The 24077-nt window shown below is 41.3% G+C and overlaps 1 protein-coding gene across 1 annotated transcript in view; it reads left to right on the top strand.

Annotated features, from left to right (window-relative positions):
* LOC131882057 (serine/arginine repetitive matrix protein 2-like) overlaps window positions 1–24077 on the top strand; it is a gene marked incomplete in the record, with an annotated part of 36882 nt that overhangs the window by 3325 nt on the left and 9480 nt on the right. Inside the window, 10 exon segments of the mRNA XM_059229089.1 lie at window positions 357–484; window positions 4657–4775; window positions 5496–5622; window positions 7557–7768; window positions 9019–9236; window positions 9310–10370; window positions 11789–13060; window positions 13428–13621; window positions 17544–18717; window positions 18776–18852. Coding sequence (XP_059085072.1) covers window positions 357–484; window positions 4657–4775; window positions 5496–5622; window positions 7557–7768; window positions 9019–9236; window positions 9310–10370; window positions 11789–13060; window positions 13428–13621; window positions 17544–18717; window positions 18776–18852 — 4582 coding nt within the window.

Genomic DNA, 24077 nt, shown 5'->3' with positions numbered 1-24077 from the left:
ATTTTTTTTCTATTTCATGCTTTCCCTTCACCTAAATCATCACAAAATTGGCATTCACCACCTTTCAGTTTCAACTTGATCACTGATAAGTGATAACATTAACACATCACGAATTTAATAAGCCAATGCTTACAAATCACTTCAAGGAACCTGCCAAAATAGATCGACCAAACATTGAATTCTTTTCATGCACTCTAATACTTGGGATTTTCATGGAATTTCATAATTCATGGCTTGCACTACAATGATCTGTAAATTTGATAGCTCTCATACCGTGAGGTAAAGAATACTCCCAATCTGTACATGGACATGAACAAGGTCTGGGTGGGTGTTTTATAAACACATTCTATTTTCAGGACTCCAATGATTGACTTATTGGTGCAAGTGACCACTTCAAACAAAATCACTCCTGGTGATCACGTTCTTCAAGTCATGAACGAGAGAAGCGACGATTTCCTTTACTACAAGCCCTCTACCCCCATAGGTAAAATTAAAGCACTTAATCATGGAGTAGTTCTGCAACACCTAAATAAGGGGTCGCTCAATTGTCATATTCTGACATGATATATCTTTGACCGTCACAAAATTGTTTAGCTAAATGTGTTTCTTTGCAAGTACTTCAAATTTGATGTTGCATTAAAAAAACAAAACACTTTAGGAACATTTTTTTTCGGTGTTAGAAAGACAATAACAATCAGGGATAAGGCATCATCCAAACAAATGTATCATTTCAGTTTGGTTTCAATTTTAAGAGTTGTAAGAAATATGCCTGAAATGAGATTAAGGGTGAATAAATACGTCCATGAGTTTTGATAAAGGTCTTGAGGCTACATAGCACGATTCATTAACGTGTTGATGCATCAAAAAATGTTAATTTGTTTTGTCCCCTTTCGTCTCCTTGAAGCTACAAGCTATTCTTTACTCATTTTGAGCTTTAACCTAGAATGAACTGTTTTGCCCGTTCAACAGAATTTCTGAAATGTTAGGGCGAATGGCTCAAAGGAGGCCTCCCAGGTAGAGGAACACCTTGTTTGAGGCTAGAATCAACAATCCAAATAAGAACGTGACTGGACTCTTAAGTCGATAGTCTATTTTGAAGGCAGCAACGGGTTCATCTGGCAAACTCTCCAATCATTTCTCATTTTCGTAAATTCTCCACTTTTTCAATCAGGTAAGCTCTCAATTAACGCGTTTGTTAAATTTTCATAACATTTATCTCTTGAATGAGTTGCAATCATCGTGCTGCAAAGGCTCAAACTTCCTTTTTTAAGAGCAAGGAACCATGAAGGTGTCATTCTTTTAATATAAAAGGCTTGGTAATTGATTTATTTTAAAAAGCATATCCTTTTGAAATTTGCCATTCTCATCCGACATATTTCCACACTTTTTTTATATGATTGTAATATTGAGAACTTCTTTCAAACCTTGTCAATAATCCTATCTATAACGGTTGGGGGTTCTAAAATGAGAAATTAGTTGATCTTCAAACTAGGGCCCAATGAGCCAAGCGACATTATTAGCTCGTCAAAAACTGCTTTTTAGCCCTGCTGACTTAAAAAGGAAGGACTCGTGCAAGCCCGCATAACAGCATTATAAACGATTGAAGTCCGACAGAAAGCATAGGAGAAATGATATTATATTCATATTATTTTCAGTTTCTTGGTACCTAACCAAAGTCAACTTTTTTGGCAGAATCTAACTCACATTGATTGTTTCAATCAAAATCTCTTTTCTAGACCTAGTTAAACTACAAACGTATGCTAATCAAACCTATTCTACGAGGGGTAATCAAGTATAAACGAGACTGGTCAACTAACTTGCAAAGAAACCAATATTTTCGAAATTTGAGCATTAATGGCCAGCCTTTGACTCTTTTCCCTTCAAATTTTGCTATTGTTGCCAACAAGAAAAATCATGTGTTTGACATTCTTTACACAAAGTATGTTTGCCCAACCCTCCAGCTTTTTCAAATTCTTGATGACGAACCATGGAGGCATGATTAGGACTAGTGCTCTCAGGGGAAAAACGTTCACTTGATACGCCACGGGCATTGGGTACTTGTTTTCTCCCAAGCTCAAATGTTTAAGCACCATGAGGGCCTTTTCTGAAGGTCATGAGTCCTTTAAAGACGGATGTAGTCATAATGAGCACTGGAAGACGCCAGAGAACATCGCCAAAGTTGACATTCTTATCAATTCCGACCACTATCCAAAAGATCATGACAAAGCTTAGTCTTTCATACAGTACGGTTCACACTAGTAGCCTCTATATCAATCTGGCCTTCTTCAAGAGGCCTGTCTGTTAGGGCACAGGCCCCTATGATGCCTTCATTAAAAAGTTGAAAAAATCTGGAAGACAAACATTGCTGACTTTAACAGTATAAAGAAGATGGAAGACGTGATCTTGTTGTCTTGACTAGTGCCCTGTATTAGGAAAAGAACCGTGAGGTCAGCATACACTTGCGGTTGAATTTTGAACCTTCAATTCCGTTCCAAAATTACGAGTTTACATGGGTCCAAGATCCAAACCAAACACATTTTGTGTATGTAAATGTTTCTGCCTTAAGGATGAGTTCTAAGGCTTAAGTTACTCTTCAAGCATCATTAACGGCAATTGCAGCAACATTGGATTCAAATCATGTGTTTTTGAACAGAAAATGTAGAAAGTGGCATGTAAAGTGGTATTTAAAACGTTCAAAGTTCTTTTAAGCGTACATGAGGGGTAGCTAAATCCATTTGTAACTAGTAGAGCCACATATTTTTATCTCGATGTGTTTGGCTTGGATCTGGGACCTATAAAAAATCATGGTTTTGGAACGGAATTGAAGGTTCAGTTAAGGATTGATTTCAAATGTTTCCACATTCTAAGGTTGTGCGCTTGGTCTCATTTATGCTTGAAGGCCCCCCGTATTTCAGTTTTATAAACCTGAAATCAAAGCAAAACTAACGTAACCTCACTAGAGCTACTTCCGCTTTTTGTTCTTAATTCTGGCCATTGGCCATCTTGTTATTGTGATCTAATGACCAATGAAAACTAATTGAAACTTTGATTTTCCATCAGTATGGTTTACAAAATGGTTGAGTCTTTAGATTTAGATGAATTTTGAGCTTAAAGTTGAACAAACATATAATTTGTGGAATACTACTAAGTTAAGCTCCAAGATAAGAGAACGTGATCGATGAATTTGAACTGAAGATACCTTTTTACGTACTGAGCCTCCCAGTACCTTTTAAACATGTTCTATAGATGTAAAATGTATAAAAGAGAGAGATTTTTTCCAAGTCAAGTCTCTCAAAATTACCTCATTTTGGGGAGACTTGCACAAGAAATTCTAGCCAAGTTTGGAATGCTTGTCGAGCATATATCTTTTGAGTAACTCAAAAAGACTTTTGTGACTGGCTTAAAAGACAATGACGTGACATTTTCTGTTCTAAAATTGTACATTAAAGAATCGAATCAGTTTTCTTGAAAGTGACGAAATAACCGTGCGATTGATCTCTTGGGAAGGTATGTTCAGAGAAAACAATATCTCGAGATCATAGAAGTTGAAAAGCTTTGATGTTAGATTTAGCACACAATTCCTTGTCTTGCCAACCAAATCCGGGTTTTAACATTATCATGATCTGTACATGAAATGGACGTACAGCTCCTCTTTTCATTTGTGATTCATTCTAAGGATATCTGAAGACTTATCAGAAGCTATGAAGGGCCTCCATTTCTCTTTGCGAATGGTTTTTAAATCTCCATCGATGACTTCACGAGGAAAAGTCAAATTTAAGTTCAGGATTTCGAACCCAAATATTTTTCAACTCAGTGACCTTTAAGAACTGGTGGGTGTGCTAATCAAAAACCTAACGCTTCTATCGTTATTAATTTAGGTATGATTAAGAGAACTACAAAGCAATGAATAATAATTAATTTTGATTTTGGTTTGGTTAAAATGGTAAAATATATATACATATTTTTTTAAAAATATATTTTGTCTACTGCTATTATACACTTTATATTTGAAAAAAGCAAGTCAAATATTAATTCATTAAAAATCCCAGACTTCAACGTTTTAACTCAACAAAAATGACGCAACTTGTGTTAACTCAATAATGTTAAGAATTGTTGCTATTCACCCATCTCAGCATAACTCTTCATATTTCAAGTGACTCAGTGTTCATTGATTCGTTTTTTGTTCGCTTTTTGATTGGGGAGTTCGAGATAAGGCCCATGATGCAAATCACTTCAACCTTGGGAAATTCTAAGGACAATCACATGAGTGCTAGAGTGAGATCAACTGATATCTCCTAGTTGGTTTGTGCTTTATATTTACAATTGTGGTGAAGCAAATAATGCTGAAATGGACCAAGCATGGGAGTTCTACATCCTTGGGGTCTTTAAACGGGGAAAGTGTTCCAACTTTGGCACATGAAGATTCAGGATTCTCGTCCCAGGAAAGCCCCGTGTTTCAAGGTACAGAAGAGAGACTTTCACTCACTCACTTACCCAGTATATTGGATAAGAAATCCGGGCTTTCAAATTCTAATTGGATTGGCTGAAGGCCATTGAGTTGGAAGATATACAACATGAAGGCTCCTGTGGCCTTTCTTGACAATATGTGAGGATTTGTGGAGAGATTGTCAGTGAATTTGATTTGTTTTTTTGCAGGTGCTCTGGAGGCATCCACCGTTCATATTATGCCCAAACATCGGGTCAATGACTCGATTGTGAGAAAGGTCCCAATGAAGATGGTGAACCAGCCTTTTGAGACCACATTCAGACTTCAAGTAAGTATGCGAATATGTGTGTCATTTCTAAAATAGAAGATGTTTTTGCGAAACGAATTTTGAAAGTTGGACAAGATCTTAGGAGCCAAATTTGCGAAAGCAGTTTTCTAACGAATACACTTATTTTGATTGAGGATTGGCGTGTGTTTTTTTGATAAGTTTTATATTGCATTTCCTCGTCTTTTGAGCTTTGGATGGAAATTTCCAAGGGTAACCAAATTTGAGTAAGATGCTTTCGTTCCTCAGTAAGTGTTAAGCCTATTCTAATTGCAAAGCAAAGAGTCTTTTATCAAATAAGATGTACAAAAAGTGACAGCAGCACCCATTGACAATATCTAAGTAGAAAAAATACTCCAGAAGATAACTAATCTTGCAGGATGATTTTCAATTTACACGCTATGTACAAAAATAAATCAAATGTTGCATGAGGATAGTTTCTTCCAGGGGAGGGTCTTTTTAGCATAAAAATTTGCAGATCTTTAAAACAAAAATGAATAACCTGTTTGGATATGCAACCAATTATAAAGGTCAAAACACTGCAATATACTTAGTAGCCGTTTCATTTCTGAACATACGTTCCTTAATATTCATGACGGATTTGAAGCCACTCATGTCTATAAATAGTGCACATTCCGAACGGAAATGCGTCAAATGCAGCTAGGTTTATAAATGCGAAGAGAGGCGATTGTAGGATGTTGACATGTTTATGTCCTTTTCCAGGTTCGCCTTCCTCGGAATCAATTGTATGTGGCTCGAGTGACGCCCCGAATGTCCATTTCTCAGGTTTTGCAACTTGTATGCAAGGACCGAAATCTTGACGAGGATAAGTTCGAGATCAGACATCCAGGTGAGAAAACAAAGTCATTTCAATTTATTTTCTCTCGTCACGAAACGCGAGAGGGTTTCTAATGCTTGGGCTGCGACAGTTGCAATAAGAGACCAGGGCGCGTGGAGCGCCCTCTATGGTAAGAAACGGAAACCTCAACAAACGAGTTGCGTCAAGCTAGAATTTAGTAGCCTAAAGTAGTAGAAACGTATGATTGCATTCATTTTTGAATACTTAAATGCATTTTTCGCGTTTCAAAAAGGAGGCAAGATATTTTTGATGGGAAAACACATTTTATGAAGAGCAGTTGTGGGAAATTTCAGATTTTGAAAGAAAACTAACAAAGAGTTTATAGATGGCCATGCTCAGCTGGCGGGAAAAATTTTTGTTTTAGATTTTTCATATTGCTGACTGCAATTTAATACGCTAATATAAATGCCTCCATTAAAGCCAAATTCTTTGTTGAGCTATCCTCGCTTCACATTCTCAAGAAAATGAGAAAAAGTCACAATTATATTCCACTTATTTCTTTTGTCAAACGAGTTGCTACAAATAGTCCGAAGAGGGCGCTGTTCCAAGACCTAGCATACATTTTTCGCCACGATGAAAACAACATGTCAGTACCACAAAAGTGGGAACCAAATCTCCCATTCTGATTTGCAAAATAGCTCGACGTTGACTTGAGACGAGTGAACTTTTCCTGATGCAAGCCTTTCAAAAAGAGGTAACATAGTCGTCTCAACAAACATTTCTACCACGACGTTTCCTAAATCTCCAGTGTTTTATCCCTGGGTTTAATCTCCCAAAGTGTTTTTATGGCAATGTCAAAAGGACGTATGTTTCTGAATAATAGCAAATTTTGGCAAATTGGGTGCAGTTAAAGTGTGAAAAGTACAATGAGTTCGGTCATTCTTCAGAAGTTTTAGGAAGTTTATCCTCATTATAGAAAACAAGAAGCCCGATCAAGCAGGAAATATTTCACTCCTTGTTGCTCTTTACAAGGAATCGTCAAATTATTGAAAGGTTTTGAACTAAAAGTCACTACTCTTCCTCTAAATTATGAACGCGCTCTCTAGCGATAAAACGGTTGAGGAAAAGTCACAATTGGGTCGATGCAATACGTTTGTTGGGGAAACCCCCCCAACAGCATTCCAATCTTTATTGATTGCATAGGAATTAGTGCCTTAAATTCCATCCACAACTTACTTCATCTCCCAAAGTCTATTCATTTTTCTCACTTTCGCAATCTTGACAGTAGCGACTAAGCATTCAACTTATTCAAGGATTTTCTTATGAGAGGTTAAGTAAGAATTTCGTTGATTCTCAATGTGTTCACAACTTTTAAATGGGTTTAAAATGATGAAAAGCAAAATTGGAACCAAAATGGAACTCAGTCGACCAATCTGCTTCTCTGAAAGAAAGCTGCACTAGAAAGGCTTCACTTGTTTTAAGCCAACATCTCGGTGAGAATGCCTTTCAACTCCATGGACCAGAACCAACCGATCCAGTTTTGACCAGTATTGCCGCCTTCAGCTTCAGTGTGTCTCCTCCAACATTGAATCCCATTGAGATCTTCAAGGCTGAAGGTGTGGTTAGTTGTCAGTGACAAGTATTGAGCAGTACAATCGAAATGGTGGTGGTGGTGTTTGCGGAAGATGACGAAATGGGGTCCAGACCCACGGTGCCAGTTCCAATTCCCCGTAAGAGGCCTCTTCAGCCGTCTAAGATAATAAACAGAAGCCCAAGTAAGGATTGGTGCGCGTGTACTTTGAAAAGCGTGATGATGACCTTATCGATGACGAGAGAAATATGCAAGAGAGACAGAGGCAACCAACATGCCTGGCTAATCTTATCGGCGATGAATTGGGATCAAATTCTCGAGCTCGTTGCCCTTGATGTTATGAGAGGCTCAATTAAACTACGCGGTGATTAATGTGTGTTACATTCTCCTTCAGATAACTTGGATGAACGACTGAGGCCAAACTATACATTGGCCGATTATCAACTCACTGAGGTGTCCTTGGTGAGTGTCAGCAAGTCCAATCCCAATAGCCGATCCGTATCCACATCAGACATATTCCGATTCCAACAAGAGGCCGAGATTCTCGCACGAGAGGCTGTGGTGGCCAAAAAACATTTGGGAAGAAAATCCTCCAAGACGAGATCCGTGAGTTTAAAGTTTTTAAAGTTTTTTTTTTACAAATTGGTTATTGTAGATACACGAACAAATATAGAAATTGAATAGTTAAAGAAAGTGAATTAGGTAATATTTCAAATATTGGAGGAGGTAGAGACACTGCAATGTTGCATTCATTCTTCAAAATGTATCAAAAGGAAATTATTGATTCCCTAGAGCATAAGCGAAGTCTTTGAAATGAAAAATATAGTTTACAAATCGTAATCTGGACCAAAACGGAAATTGGGCGGTTGCAAACATTCCGACGATAAACATTGTAGAAGTAAAATCCTCTTGCAACCACAATATGTTCTTACCAAGTTCCATAAAAAATATATATTTTCTAACACATAGCATAACAATTTTATGAGCGTATTGATTTACTTTAGAGGAACCAGGATTGGATATGTGCTATTTGGAATTTAAATTTGGGTCTACATTTTCTAGTATAAATTGAGCCTTTAGAGGGACTTGAGTCATTGCGTTCTACATTGGATTGAACGATACAGACTACGAATACTTTGCCTCTCAATTTCTATGATTAAAAAAAAAGGTTGAAAGATATTGTTTCCAACGAAAATCCTGGATTTATGAATTATTAAACCATAAACTATATTTATTAGAAGTAGGTTGACGGCTTGATGGGGATCACCAAATAAAGAATGAGATGGTGAGCATTAATGATCGAGGAGCAATCGATCTAGTACCAGGTCATCCTCATTCGATCATGGAGATGTAAACCTTGACACATAGATTTGTTCCATTATTAGCAGACACACATTTTAAAACTTGACTCATAAACTTGACAACCATTCTTTACGTTTAACTTGTCCCAAACCTTATTTTCGCTTCTACCTGACATCTTGTTCTAAGCAGAGTCTAACCCGTTCCAATTATGGTGACCTTGACCAATTGGGAATGGCTTAAAGCCGTTTTTATTGTATGACAAGAAGTTGAAGTGACCCAGTACAAAAGGTCTTTAAGGTAAAAGGTACCATTATTGATTTTGCTCCTCACTTTGCCTAATATCCCCCCAAAACGCGACAACCCTGCCACGTGATTAATAACCCGAGTGCATGCAAAGCAATCTTTTACGTCCGGGTGAAAGTCTAAAAACAGAAGAAACATTTCAGCAGAGGTTGCATGAACTTTTGATGTTAAACCTAATAGCTAACGAAAATACAACCTAGACTAAATCAGGGTGACCTGAATATACAATGATGAAATCGATTCTCTTTCAGAGTGCTGGAGAAAGCAGTGTGAGTAGTGGATCCTTGGGAGATCAAGGAGATCGATCACTTTCACCTTTAGTCAATTCTCGGTCTGAATTACATTTGAACCACGTGGGAAGAAGTGGGTCATCATCCATCATGCCTGAACCACCAAGCAGACCGAGGAAAAAGAAGGCACCTCTGCCTCCTGGCAAATCAAGACAGCTCCCAACAACTCCCGGGGATGGGTAGGTTCCAGGAAAACAATGTATAAAGGCATACAAATAATAAATGTTAACATCAACCTCTGATTCATTACAGGGAGCTGTCATTGGCCGCTTTACACCGAAGTGGCCTGATTGATAGCCCCACCAAGTCGATTTCCATGTCAAATTTGACTCAGTCCGGAATCAACGGAGACTATCCGTCAGCATCCAATTTGTCAACGGTATCGGCGGGCTCAGTTTTGTCCCTAAACTCGACCACAAGTGGACGGATGAAACGAAGGGCCCCGGCACCACCCAAGAAATTGTCTCCCGTTCCTCCAGTTGTCCCAATCCCTGAGGAAACGCCCTCCCTGATTTATAAAGAGGAAGCTGTGGTTGAACCCAAGACCGTAGTCGAACCCAAAATCATGGTCGAATCCAAACCCAAGGTTCAGAGTTCCGTGCCCGAGCCTGCCCCTCGGACCCTGGGCATTGTCAAACAAGAGACTGTGGAGGAAAGAGTGGAAGATGTTGTTCCTCCCCCACCGGCATCACCATCTCCAGATGCTCCGGAGTATCAAGCGAAAGACATTGGCCCCCAAGAGTCAGTAGAGGAGTTCCTAGAAGAGACTGCTCCAGAAGATCCGAAGCCCAATGGACCCCAACTCCAACGCCAGGACCGATTTGAACAGAGTATTGAAAGCCCAATGGAGGGGCTCAGTAGAGAGGATATTGAAAAGGCAATGGCCAGAAGGGAAAAAGAACAAAGGCGAAAGGAGAGGCGGGAAAGGCGGGAGAGGAGGGCCAAAGATAGTGAACAAGTGGCCGATACTCCCCCCTTGACGCCACTTGAAGTGGCGCCTTCATCGGTGTCTGCAGAAATGAAGGAGATTCCCATGGAAAGCCCACTGACGTCCACCCCAAAGATCGAAAAGGTCTCCACCTTCACTGAAGCCGGAGTCCACGAGTCACGTGTTCAAGCCGAACCTAGTCCAAAATCCACCTCAACAATGGATGAGAACGCGACGAAAATGTCGGAGCCCGCATCCAAACAACCCGAGCCCGAGACCAAGTCCTCCTTAGATCCTGTAGTTACGGACACTCCGCCCATAGTAGATGAGGAACCCATTGAACCCACGCTTAGAGCGTCATCCAGCACTGTAGATCTCGCCTCAGGTATGAAAAATTTCAAGATCTCGGCTTACTCAGAGTTTAGACCAGTAGCTAGAAAGTCCCCGAACATCTTGAGTAAAATCCAAATGTTTGACAACTATGAATGCCCAGAGGGATCGTCTCCCTCATTGCCCACCCATTTCCCAAAACCCATTCAAACGTTCCGACAGAAGCAAGCCTCCTCACACTTGGCTACCCACCAATCTAATTTGAAGGATCAATCCACCATTTCCAATGTGACGTCAATCAAAAAACACAAGCACTCGACCAATCTTCTTCCCAAACCATTTATCAGTAGAGCACAAACCCCCTCCTCTTCCGCAAGTAAATATATGCAGAGTGTACCTTCGCCGTCATCTGTCTATGAAGTCACCATTCCGACCATATCTATTAGTCCTCCACCCGAGGTAATTGAGAAACCTGCGGTTCAACCTCAGAGCCGAAAATCTTCCACCTCAACCGAAGAGGCAGAAGCACTTAGAGAGCTAGATTCTATAGTGAAGCAATTTGAACTAATGGAACAACAGAATCGAGCCCCGGTGACCCCCCCAAATCATGGGAAATGGAACGAGCCTCCCTTAACTTCCCAATCCTGGAACAAGTCTGAAAGACAAACAAATCAAAAAATATTTTTGGAGCAAAAACAGCCCACCTTGATTCAGGGCCAAGCCATGGATATCATGGATATCAATCCGGATCCAATGATCCAACAATCTGAGCTGAGTATCCGTGAACTTCGGGTGAAAATGGAGAAAGAAGTGGAAAAGGCCAAGCATGAATCCCACATGGATATGAGCCCTTTTTCACTTATTCGTGGTCAAGTTCAGAAGACGAAACAGATTGAAGCGTTTGCCTGTCAGGTTCACGAAAGAAATGTCAGCTTTTTGGAGCAATTAGAGTTGGAGCATGGCTCTCACAATCCAGGGAAGGGCAAAAAGAGCCTCAAGACTATGGCCATGGGGGAATCAAGTTACAATTGGGAAGGGATATTGGGGGAACAGGAATCGAACGAAAATATTGATCTTAGCCGCTTGAGTAAAACTCCAACCACTTTAAATGACTTGGCTAGCAATTCTGATAAGATCTTGGGTTCATCACTTAAGCCGATTGGTGAGGAGGGTATTCTGAAAACTAATTACGATTCATCCGGCTCTCTCAAAGGCAAACGATCCTCTTCACCCAAAAGCGCCAAAAGCGTCTCGTTTGAAGAGCATCAGAAATGGAATAAATTCCTTAAGGATATAGGAGACTTTTCCATTGAGATAGACGACGAGAATGAGATCATACTGTAATGATATTACCCCGTCTTCCATATCGTCGTTCCCATATCTATTCACGTGCACTCTACAAACTTCCCACTCATTGCATGGTGAAGGCTTTGACAAAGACTAATGTACCATATATGTATCTTTCCTACGTAGATAAAACTGGTGATGGTCGTATTTTAGATAGTTCTTCTAACCCAGCTAAAGCACTTGAACACGCGGAAGCAACCACCAAGCATTCCTCCACACCCAAGAAGATGCCACGTCCTTCTACTGACTCTATTGCATGCTCAAGTTCCAAAGAACCCGACCCTTCCTCCCTTCCTAAACCGACCTCACCTGTTGATCCCCTCACTCCAATTTCCTCTAATTCCAGTGCCTTTGCCATATCCCCCCAAATCGAAGTTCTCCCGAGTCCGACTTCCAAACAAACGGGCAAGCATCATCCTCGTCCCACAGACCAGCAGAATGCTCCAGCCCCTCAATCCATCCCGCACACTCCTGGCTCTGTTCCATTAAATCCTTTAGTTAAGGCATCAAAGCCCAAGGACCCGATCTTAAACCCAAGGGCCCTGGGGGCTCGAGCAAAAGAAAATTCGGAACCAACCCCTCCTCTCTTGAAACAGGACAGCAAGACTGATCTCGATAATCTTCCAAACTTTAAATTTGCTCCAGCTGCTCAAGTAAATGTACATGGACCAGGTAGTCAGAAGGACAAATCCAGCAAGACTCAAGTTGTCGCTGTTGAAGAACCAGATCAAGTTGTGGATGACGACCTTCTGGATGGTGACGTGACCCTATTTTCTATGCAACAGCCGATTTTTAGACCTAAGCCAAAACCTAAAGCCAAAAAAGTTGACAAAATAAATCCAGCCGCCATCAAGGGCCTGACTCCCGAAGAAGAGATTAGGCTTGAAGAAGCCAAAAAGGCGGAAGAAGCCAGAAAGATTCAAGAGGAACAAGAAAGGGCGGAAAAAGCCAAGAAATTGGCCGAGGATAGGGTGTCCAAGCGGACGGAACTTCAAAAGAAAATGGAAAAGTCTCGCCAACTCCAAATTGAGCGTGACATGAGGGCTCGTGCTAAACAAGACCAAAGCATAGAAACCTTCAGAACGGAGGATCTCAGGCACCAACTCACCTCTCAGATTTATGATGTCGACGAGCCCTCGGGCGAGCCTCAGTACAAGCGCAAAGTGGCACCCAACACGGTCACACTTGAAATTGATGAAGACGATGACCTTTTGCCCATCCGAAGGAACCGGTCTTTATCTGATACTTCTACCAACACAACCTCTACTGATGAAGACGAGGCTACAAAGCCTCTAGCCAAGACACCCCATGCCTCAAGTGACAAACGAACTGGAGGTGGAGCAACTTTGAGCCAATATTCACAAGGGTTGGTTAGCATGAAATCAACGTATCGCACAGGCATGTCTCTAAATGTCGTGTTGTTGTTCAAGAACAACCGTCCCACGTGTTTTGTGTCCATCAGTAAATACCGGAAGAGTACACCCGCAGTCACTCAACCTGTGCACATTTCTGCTTCATTTTGTAAATTTGATCTTCTGCACTTGTCCTGTCCTTTGTAAAGTTATTCAGCCGTGAAAATTATCGGCTCTTTCGTCTTTTCTTTTTAAACTTTTTGCTCCAAATCATAAATTCGTCTCGAAGTTTGTGTTTCTAATGCACTTCTAGAAATGAAGTTGTTTCACCATATCCGTTTGGTAACAATGTTCCAAAGTTCCAAAGAATAAAACGATTTGCTCACATATTTCCTTTCGTGTCCCAATTTCAGGCCTTGAGACCCAGGAACAGGCTTTGGACTTTGACACGGAATCAAGTACTTACACCACAATCGGGGAAACGTTGAAAAATGAGCAAACCCATGTGCCCAAAGAGCTGGAAACAACTTCTGATCCTGTTTGTGACCAAAGGGAGGAACACGTGACCCAAAACGAAGGTCAAAAAACTTCCATTGTCACGTCTGAGGTGAGCTCCCAGCCTTTTTTTGTAACTGAAAAAACCATTTGCAACTTGAAAAGGGTTGTCATTCCAGTCGTTTCTTTGCAATTGTTTTGAGCAGAAGAGAAAGTTGCAAAGCTTAGGGTTCAACACCTTGTCCTTGTCAAACATGTTATTCAGCCATTAATATTAAAGGTTATCAAGACGCTTTGTAAGAATATAGGCAATGCGGTTGGGTTTATTTTGAAATGTATCTACAAGAACACATGACCAGTAGATGAAAGCATTTAGTTCATTTCACTTCAAGGGACCTATAATCGTACTCTAAGCCATATGAGAAACGAATTTCGTCTTATGAGCCACTAATGTGTGTTCTACGCCGTGCTTGTTCCTCGTTTTCATACCGAAAAAATGTTCTTCCCTACCATCAAGGATGCGAGTTAATTTAACTTAACACCTAGAATACGAAGTGAAAGGAATTTATATGGGCGAGTTCCAACTTAGGCACCACGGTATTTTACCACCTCCTCTTACATGCGGAACCAATTAATAAAAAATACCCGGATTAACAACCAACTTTGAGCAGATCCTGAACATATCTCTGTATTGAGCCAATTATGTAATTTGCCAACCAAGTACCTAAATGTGACAAAACAGTCGTAGAATTTGGTAGTTTCCCGTGAACATACGAACAAGAATGGCCCTTTTCAACCACTAGCTTTGTCAAAGTGTTTTCAGGATTGGACTAATCCTATTTTTTTCTTCTCATACCAATTTATTTCATCTTCATGTTAATGTCCATAAAAGCGGCTCAATATTTGATGTTGCTGATTTGAAGTGAAAGCTAAGATGTCAACTTTGGAGATACTTGTTGAATTTATTCATAGAAGCATGCACGTTTAAAAACCTCTTTAGAACAAAAGCTCTCCTTTGAATTGAAAACGTTTTCTTGCTTGAGGACAAAGCACACCAAGCAAAACCATCAATTCCCCAGACATATTTCTGCCACTTAATACTTCTCTATGAAATAATTGATTATCTAAGCCACGTTAACCACTCCTGCGGAATGTGCTTGACGGACCCACTAACACTGACCCCCCTACTTGTCTACATGTATGGGCCTATTAGAATCCAGTTTATCCAAGGTTGCATTCATCCCTTGGACTACGCCACATGAGCAGAGACTGATTTCAATAATTAAGCCTCACCAAGGGGATTTCGAAGCAGGCGAATTGCCTTCTGTAAGGCTTGAGTAGTCCATCCAGTGCTCACAGGTTCTGGTAGCTTGACCAATTCAGTGTCTTGTGGCTCCGGCCGAGTTTTCTTCACGAGCACCATCTTTACCGAGGTAGACGACGTGGTTGGCTGGACTGTACTACTGTACTTGGGTAGGCCGGCGTGTTTACGAGAAACTTCATTTCCATGCCAGGACTCTAGCCTTAGGGTGTTTGGAGTCTATCCTAGAGAACCATGCCGCCACCTGGTCGATTCAAGATTTCTTGTTATTACAAGCATTGATAGTGAATAGCGGTTTGCTTGCATTGGAGGTGGACGTGAACGTGGAGGTGGACTCTTGAAGAAGTGAAGAGTGAGTTCGAGTTAAAAGACTTTGGATTCTATTGTGAGGTTGAAGTGATTTGATGTGCCATATAAGGAATGCCAGGGGAAAATACCCTTAATGGGTATTCAAAGCTCTGCGTGTGGTGCTTCAAAACCTTGAAATAATTGCTTGCAGGTAAACAAGCTGGCTAATATTTGCATATTTGGTGGAATTTCAGGAAAAGGTGGCTGAAAATTTAGGAATATTTTTGGGCTTTGTTATCATGAAAACCTTTAAGATTCTTGTGATATTCAATGTATTTGTTACACTTATTTGGCACTCAATTGAGACAATTGATTTATCCAACAGCAAATTTGAGGCCAATTCTTAGAGCATGTACTCTTATGCGTCATTTTTTCCTGCAACAAAGGCAAATTCTTGCTCAATACCCACAACATCAAAACCTTTGTGACCAGAAAGTACAGACTAGTGAGAAAGGAATATCCATATTATACCTTCAGTTCCAAATATAATTTGAAATAAAATCCTACAACAGGTCTCATTGGATCCATTTTCAACAAGATTTTGTTTGTAATGCAAAGCTTTGCCAAAATGTTGATTTTGGGTGGGGTCAGGCAATCTAGGATCAAATCAACCAATATGGTTATTGTTCAATCACAAGACAACATTTATTGAAAGCAATGAGAAAACAATGCTTATTGACACTGGATGTCTGAATCTTTATGAACCCATTTATGTCTTTTTTCATGCACTCCTCTCAATTACAAAAGGTTGTTTATGAAAGAACTGTGATCAATTTTTCTCATGAAAGTGATGGAAAGTAAGCTGAATTTGTGAGGCAAGATTGGACTATTATAATCTATCCTCATCTGCTAACAGCCGCAATGGCTAAATGAGTGCATCCAAGATTGACTCATAGATCGTAATACTTCTGCCTTAAGGACAGATGTTGCAACAGATCTCTTGAAAAGTGTAACAGCCTGATTTCTAGCACAAAAGATGGGGAAATCAATTTAGTATTTGAAGCCTGGAGTGTTTGCTTACGGTGGGGTCTAATTCCAAACCTTACATAATATGCCTTCTTCTTCAAAACAACTATCTTTGCTAAGTGACCACTGAGAAAGGTCATTTTTTTACAGCGCCTGACCATAATGAGGTGTTTTAAGGACAATAGATTCCCACAATATTGGCTGTCCACTCTTCCAAATGAAAAAAAATGTATTTCTTTGAAACCTTTGGAATCCCATTTTCTAGCATGCTTCAACAACAGAAAGATGAAAGACTGGCTGACAAGCATTAGCCTTCAAATTAAAACCCAAAAGTGCTCAAGGGCGACTAACAAATTCCTCCCACCCAGCCCTCTTCATCTTTGAAAGTCAAAGGAAAGTTTCTAGTTTGTTTGAGTAATTATCAAGTCATTTGTATTTTGTGTCTCTCCTGCAACTTTTTTCTGCAACCAACAGCTTCTCCAACAATCACTTAGTCAGTCTCACTCTCTATGTAGAGCAGAACCAGTTTGCTCGTGTAAAGGGACTCGATTACTCATGAATGGTTTCTCAGACGAGATTTTTTCGGGCAAGTCGAGGATATTTGAAGACGTCCGGTGTTTGAGAGGTCTTTTGTCTTTTTGAGTTGAAGCCAATGCCGCCCAGTGCCACGTTCACTTTTTGATATTGAAGAAAAAAGTGGCGTTGAGCCACATTTTGTTTCTTTTTTATCGTATTTGTTGATAAGCTTCATCCGAATTGAATAGAGCAATTACGTAAAAATTTGCATTCAAGTCAAAGAATAAAAAGTGCCCTCTGTGTAACATTCAAATTGCATGCCATCATTGGATAACAGATTAGGCTTCAGTAATGGGGCCGAAAAGCCACGACATTCATATTATCGCACACAACTTCCATGCCACTTGTTCGTTCATAAATGGTCCTACTGTAAATCTGCCATTCCCAAAACTGTGTCGACAAACAAGTGTTTTTAGTGATGTCGTGTTCAGCTCAATTTGATTCAACAATTGATCACCCTGCTATAAAACCTTAATCTACAAATGCCATTTCATGACGAATTGTGTAAAGCCACGGCAGAGGTGACCAAATAGGGCTTCATCTCATTTCGTGTGTGCTCATATCTGACTGTTGAAAGGGCCCAACCCATTTGGATGGATGATTTGGGGTGGGAGGTGTTGCGAGTGATTGTTGAACTCGTTTCTCCATTCAACCCTAGGCTTTTGGCCAAAATTGTGATTGGAGCTACAAGCCAACTCATGGAAACCCGATACCAGGGTCTCTTTATGGCCTCATCTCGCCAGTTTTGATTGGGATTTCTTGTTCGATGAAGCAATATTTGCCTTCCATTTAACCATATCCGGTGTGTGCGTTTTCATTGCAGAATTCGAATGACTCCTTGAGGAGTGATCTCGGCAAACGTCAAGCCATTTCTCAAGCCTTAGACGAGTCCTACGCTTCAATCGACAGGAAAGACCTGTCATCCCAGGATCAGTCAGACTCGCAACAGTGGGAATATAAGATTCCCGAAGTCCCAGCACCGCCTCCATCCGGATTCCAGGACTCGGAGAGTGGCGACGAGGAGGTCCATCAAGATGCTGAAGAGCTGCCAATCCAGGCCAAGACCATTCCAGTGTTGCAGCAATCAGTGAATGTTAAAGGACAAGACTCCAAAGACTTGCGAAGAACATTCCTGTTGGAAGAAATTGGCGAGTCCTGCACGGACACGGAAGTCCCCATCCACTCTGAGAGTGTCGCTTCAACTCTGGCCCAGGAGTTTGACTCTGACTTTGAGTCCTGTGATCCCAAAGACTCCGACGAGGAAGGCATTCAAGAGGCAGTGAACATTGTTCCTGTGATCCGAGGCCCAATGCAGTTCAGCATCGACAGCTATGACGCTCGGGATCGGAAAGAGATACCGTACTATAAGAAACTGGCCCGATCCGAATCCATGAACGCAAGGCATGAACCCACGGACGAAGACGGAGACTCCGTGATCTCTGATCATCCCCCTAAGCTTGAGGATCAGCACGAAGAGATGAACAAATATGCCACTCTACCCCCCAATATGAACGTCACACCCATTGTAGAGGAAAGTGACTGCTCCAGTGCGGACGAAACCGAGAGCCCAATAGCCAAGGAGACCAGGGTGGCCCCAAGTGAAATCTACAGTAACTTTCACGAACCAACTCCTGTGATCCAGGGCACCGACCTCGTTACCAGTCCATCGGTTCCGGACTCCTTCCGAGAAGAGATCAAGCAGACCCAGCCCATCCTGGTTCAAGAAGTCAATAAGCCTGCTGTACCTGTGGGAGTCAAACCCAGCATCAGGGAGCACCCTTCCTTCCGCTTGAATAAAACTCAAAGGGATGGCAAAGTCCCCTGGATCATGAAGAAGACCTCCCTCCAAGGCAATCGAGTCGTTCTCAACGACGACTTGGTGCTCAACTTGCGGCGGAAACAAAGCTTTGGCACCAACACCCCTTTGCCTTTGGCGAACTCTAAACGGGAACGAGCCGTATCCATGGTCAATCTGGATCGTATCCCGAATGAACCAGGTACGGATTCCGGTTGACATGGTGATATCCATTTATTAATTTGACGATTGATTTCCAGAGACTACCAACATAAAAGTCGCCGTTTCTCAGGAATCCATGCCTCCTCCGACCAATTCAATCCAATCTACTTTATCGGTAAGTAATCACCCGTCCATGATATCATACTTTAGAACGGCCATATCTATGGCACGACCACGTTTAGATCCCCAGCATGTCGAGTCAATTTCGAATGACCCGAGGCCACGCCGTCGTGAGAAATTTCGTCCCTTGGTGAAATTTTCTCCCTCCTTCCTCTGGTCTGACTTGCATTGACAACTTTTCAAATGAATGAAAGGGGAAACGGAAATATGAAATCGCCAAAGACATGCAAGCGACAAAGAGACTCTGCTTCCTTTTCTTTATGGCCGAACATTTTCTAGGGACTTTGGGCATTTCATTTCTTAAGCCCCTCGGAGGAGTATGGCTAATCGATGAATGATTGTGGAGGATATCTGGTGCTCAAAGAGCCTCTTGGTTGCATAATCGAATCAATTGAAGAATCAGGGATCTTCGACTTTCCTTGGGGCCATGATCAACCATAACTCTAAATCGATTTGACGTTTTAGGACATTTCCATTTATAGCGGAAAACTGTTCCAAAGCTGATTGGAATCCGTAAAGAACAACACATTCAATTGAACCCTCCAAAACACCATACAGTACAAAGCTAACTTACCGGGAGTGCATGTTGAAAGTGGTGTTATGGCGCGATGAAAGTCGAGGGGAAATACCAATCTCTCGTACTTTCATTGAATTAGGGATTTTGGAATGTCCAAAAAAGAATCAGAGCAAAGTTGGATATTGTTACTTCACATTTTCCGCCTCAAAACCGTCATTGACTAGATCATCGCCGGAATTTTGGGCTAAGGGACTTACCACACAGGCACTCTCAAAGCGTCAGTGGTTCTCGCATACATTTATAACGCATGAACTTCCTCCTGGTTCAATCTAGGAATGCCGATTGGTGACGTTTAAGGGCATCTTGTCTCCCGCGACGAGCCAGTCAGGCTTTTGGGCTTGCCAAAGGTTAACTGCGAAAAATCCCGATTCACCGTGACCCTGACATTGAATCACCAACTACTTTAAATTCACAAGCCATTCTGAACTACTCAGCAGAAACGGCCATCCTGTTTTTTTAAAGAACATAAATCCTTGTTATTTGTACAGGGTAGATTGTAAAACCACTTCCTCTTCCAAGTCCATCCACATTCTTAAAGAACGTCTCATTAAACAAAGATAATGAGTAATCCACGTAATCATTGGAATCTCTATTTGAATCGAGGTTTTAGAATGTACATAAGACAAATCCTGATAAGCTGATAGGAGGCAGAGGGTACTTGTTTGTTCCTAGGGTTAAACAGGGAACTTGGCAGCCCTGAGAAATGAGTCGAGGGGTGGGCTTTTTGATGTGGGAAGGAAACACTGTCGTCATTCAAATGGTAAAACTGACGCACGCCTTCGCGATCCTGAGCAAGTGTACTTGGTTCAAACACACTCACTCACACACGCACCCACACCCTCGTAGTCATGTAGTAATTCACAAAACTACGCGAGGTATTGGCTTGAGAACATTGTTTGGCCGCCGGAGATCTACACTCCTGGGTCTCATCAGTTAGAGTTTGGTTGTAGAAGTGATCAGATCGGAATGGATGTCTTGGAGGTTCAAGTGTGATAAAATTGGAGCCGTCATTTTTGTGGTGAAGGTGCGAGAATTTATGATCCCATCCAACTCAAGTCAATCTTTCCAAGGTAAGATGAAGCAGTAAACATGATTGCTATTGCTTTAATCACACGAAAGGCAGTTGTTTGGTGGGAGAAATCGGTCAATCAGTGTTCTTCCAAATCGCCATGTCATGAAACGCCTTGGAATTTAGCTCAAATCAACCAACCATCGACATGGTTGTTTTATGCTTTGCTATCTTTGAAACAACACACTAGTAAACCCTCCACCTGACATTATGAGTGACCCTGTTGGGTTTTAATGCCGCCAAAGATCACGGGTTCTAGAACTTCTGGTAGCACGTGCTTGAAAACAGTAATCATTCTCGCAGTTTCAAGGGAAGTGTCTAAATCTCGAACTGGATGATATTTCGGTGATACAAGGCTACTTCTTCCTGGTTGTCAATGCAAGAAATGCACGATTATGCTCTGACTGCATATTGAGCATCCTTGAACGTGAGGATCAATGATGCAACTTCACACCGTGAGGGGGTGAAAATGGTTGATAAAGAGCAAGAACACTATTTAACTCAATGACTGTTCGAATTCGCAAATTGACCAGTCTGTGTGTTGCAATGAATTTCGCGCAAATCGTTTCGAACCATCCGATAATTCATTTAGCTCCTACAATTGGATGCAAATGAGATAGCAAATGAGACAATGGCTCAAGATGGTATCCTCTCTGGCTGAAATGAGCTTGGTAATGGCCAAGGCATATGTGTAGGGGGGGTCCAGATTGGTTCCAGGCATCATTGCCACGATCTTTTTCACGCCAGTCAATCATCTTTAATCGAATCTTTCAAGTATTCAAGCAACGCGTTCCGTTGAAAGGTAGATCTGGAGATGGCAGAGTGGTGTCGATTTGAGGTTCGTGTGTATCTCTAGACACCTTTTTAAGCAAAGTTTTAAGCGGCGTTGCACTCATAGTGGTTAGGTTTGTTCCGACTCGCCAAACCCTGTTTATGAACTTCCGGCTTTCCTAATGGTTATTCCGCTTCAGTTTTCCATTAGTTTCCTGGTCATCCAGACACTTGTAAGGAGGTGTGAGATTATCTCTCGCCACGATCAGTGTTGAATTTGTCAAAATGTTCAAGAGTCCATGTCATGACATGTTTCGCGGGTCGAAACCAAGTCTACTGAGAGGATCACATTTCAGGACACGACATGCTTGGTTGATGTACACATACAAGTTTGAAGCGGAAAGAGCGAAAGAAATGAAGTTGAAGAAGATCAACTTCCTTCCTTTTTTCTTTTTTACTCAACCTCAAGCTCTTAGATTTTGGTTGGTAAACCATTAGATGAATAGTTCTGCTACGCTACAGTGGAGCCTCAGGTTCAAACATTGATACGGGGACTTTGGGGGGATGTGAGGCAAGAACACTCACTTAATATTCCCATTCAACGGTTAAACGGCAGGTGAGCATTGGAAATTGAGACAAAGTTAGAAAAATAACCACTTGGCGTTTTAATTGCTTGCTCTTCCGATTCAGTCGTCGAACTACTTATTCTGGAGCCCAAAAGCGCCCAATGTACGAGACAAATGTCCTAGAGCTTGTTAAGGGTTGGAAACGAGTCTGAACTGTTATGTATATTTATCCATTTGAATGATTTTTTTTTCCATTGAGATATCGAGTGCATTGACGAGAAGGAAGAAGCTCATCAACCTTGAAGATGATTTCATTCCTTCCTCTACGGAGAGGCAGCATCCCAATGGCTCATCTATTGTCTATGGGCTTTGGCAGTCCAAGAGGACGAAAAACCCAAGTCGAACATTCACGGTCATGTCTTTTGGCACTTGAATGCATTCTTCCTTTCTTCAATTAACAAGTCAATTTATGACCATGATGGACGATTTCAGCCTTGGTGTTGGGAAAGGGACAAAATTGGCAACACTGACCTTGTGGTAGGAAAAGCCTGTTGAGCAGCGGCGCCAAATTTGACTTAAAAAGAGACAATTTTCCAGATATTCTCCTTTTGGGACTAAGGGAGGGTATTAATGCATTTGAAACTTGACCACACTGCGAGCTTGGCATCAAATGATCGCAAGCACGATTTTACCTCGTTAGTGCCTCCTCCTAATTAACATTAAGGCTTCAGATCGGTTTTGAATGGTCTAAAAATGCTTCTTGAGATTTTGATGCCGGTTCAGTGCTATGAATATAATTGGATGCCACTTCACTTCAGCACCACCATTTTAAAAGTAGGATTCGGGCTTTCAGAACGTCTAAATTCCCTCATTGTTTAAACATTAGAAATTGAGACAATTTTTCTAGCGTACCAAATCAATTATGTTTTGGCCAAACCAAAATTAGAAAAACCTACTTCAGATGGCGCAACTTGGCTTTTTTAAAACAATCCCTACCGAGTTTGGTTATTGTCAATCCTTATGGTGAGGTTTATGAAGTGAAGACTTCAACTTCCTGACGGCATCATATGGCTCTTCTTGGTTATCTTTTCAATTGGTTGCTTCCATCAGGCAGCTTTCAAACAATGATTCACGCCAATTGCGAGACCAATTATCCCAGTTGAATCCACGGTGAACAACGCCCTCTTTGTTAACCATGCGGATTTGACACCCAGGCAACCATTTGACATTTGAAATTGGACAATCACAGTAAAAAGAAATGGGTGAACAAAACAGATCAACCAACATTTCCTATTATAACTAAGCATGATCTGGTTTCTGGTTTTCGTCAGAGTGGTTCCACTCGTTCCACTCCATTGACATCGGAGCCGGTTTGACTTCCAGAAAATTATGGTGGAAGTTGTTCTGAACTTGATTGGGCCTGACGTGAGTGACGGGGCAGCTGCTTCTAAGAAACAGCCAGATAAAGAAGGCACAGAAACAATGCCTTTTAAAAGTGTTGTTGTTACTATCTCGAGTGAGTTAAGTTCTGCCAAGGCCGTCAAGCTTGTAAGGAGGGAATGCTCTTTGAGACGGAACTTCAATTCTAGCCCAATAAACTGGATGGTTTTGGCTTGTCTTCAAAAAAGATGACTAACAAACGTTCCGTGAAAAGAGAATACTCCCGAAAGCTTCTCACTTTCAATGAGTTCTTGGCTGATCTTTTAAGTGGTTCCAAAAGGTGCTTTGATTTATCTGACCTTTGTTTGTTGCGGAGGCGGTCCTGTTTACAAATGAAAAAGGATATCGATAAAAGTGAAACCTCGAGTGCTTATCCCTAAAATTGAACTTGGTCTCAAAAAAGGCGTCTTAGAGACCGTTAGAATGTGTCTTGATTCTCATGGATTCTTGGTCATGTGTTTGTAGAAAGTGTCTTTCTCACATCCAGCTCTTTTGTCCTAAATTAGTGCTCTTTTAAAAGAGTAATCATCACCAACGAGATGTCGTACTTCGCCAAGGTTTCGGCAAAATCCGATCTCGCTTCACATCAAGTCTCACGAGCACCTTTCAAAGCTCAAGCTATAGACTTTCCTCATACGGAACATCTCAGTTTGTCTAAAAGATCTGGCTTCTTTTTAGCTAACTCGATTGTCGTTGCAACCGAGTGCCAGCCAATTTCTGGTAATACAATTAGCGGATTGATCCAAGGAGCTTGACATGTTGCTCTGGCGACCCCATTAAAGGACATTCGACATGGT

This window comes from Tigriopus californicus, chromosome 6, assembly GCF_007210705.1.
Source record: "Tigriopus californicus strain San Diego chromosome 6, Tcal_SD_v2.1, whole genome shotgun sequence".
Classification (NCBI taxonomy): Eukaryota; Metazoa; Arthropoda; class Copepoda; order Harpacticoida; family Harpacticidae; genus Tigriopus; species Tigriopus californicus.
Note: the sequence above shows the minus strand (reverse complement) of the source record. Positions and strands in the feature narration are given on the sequence as shown.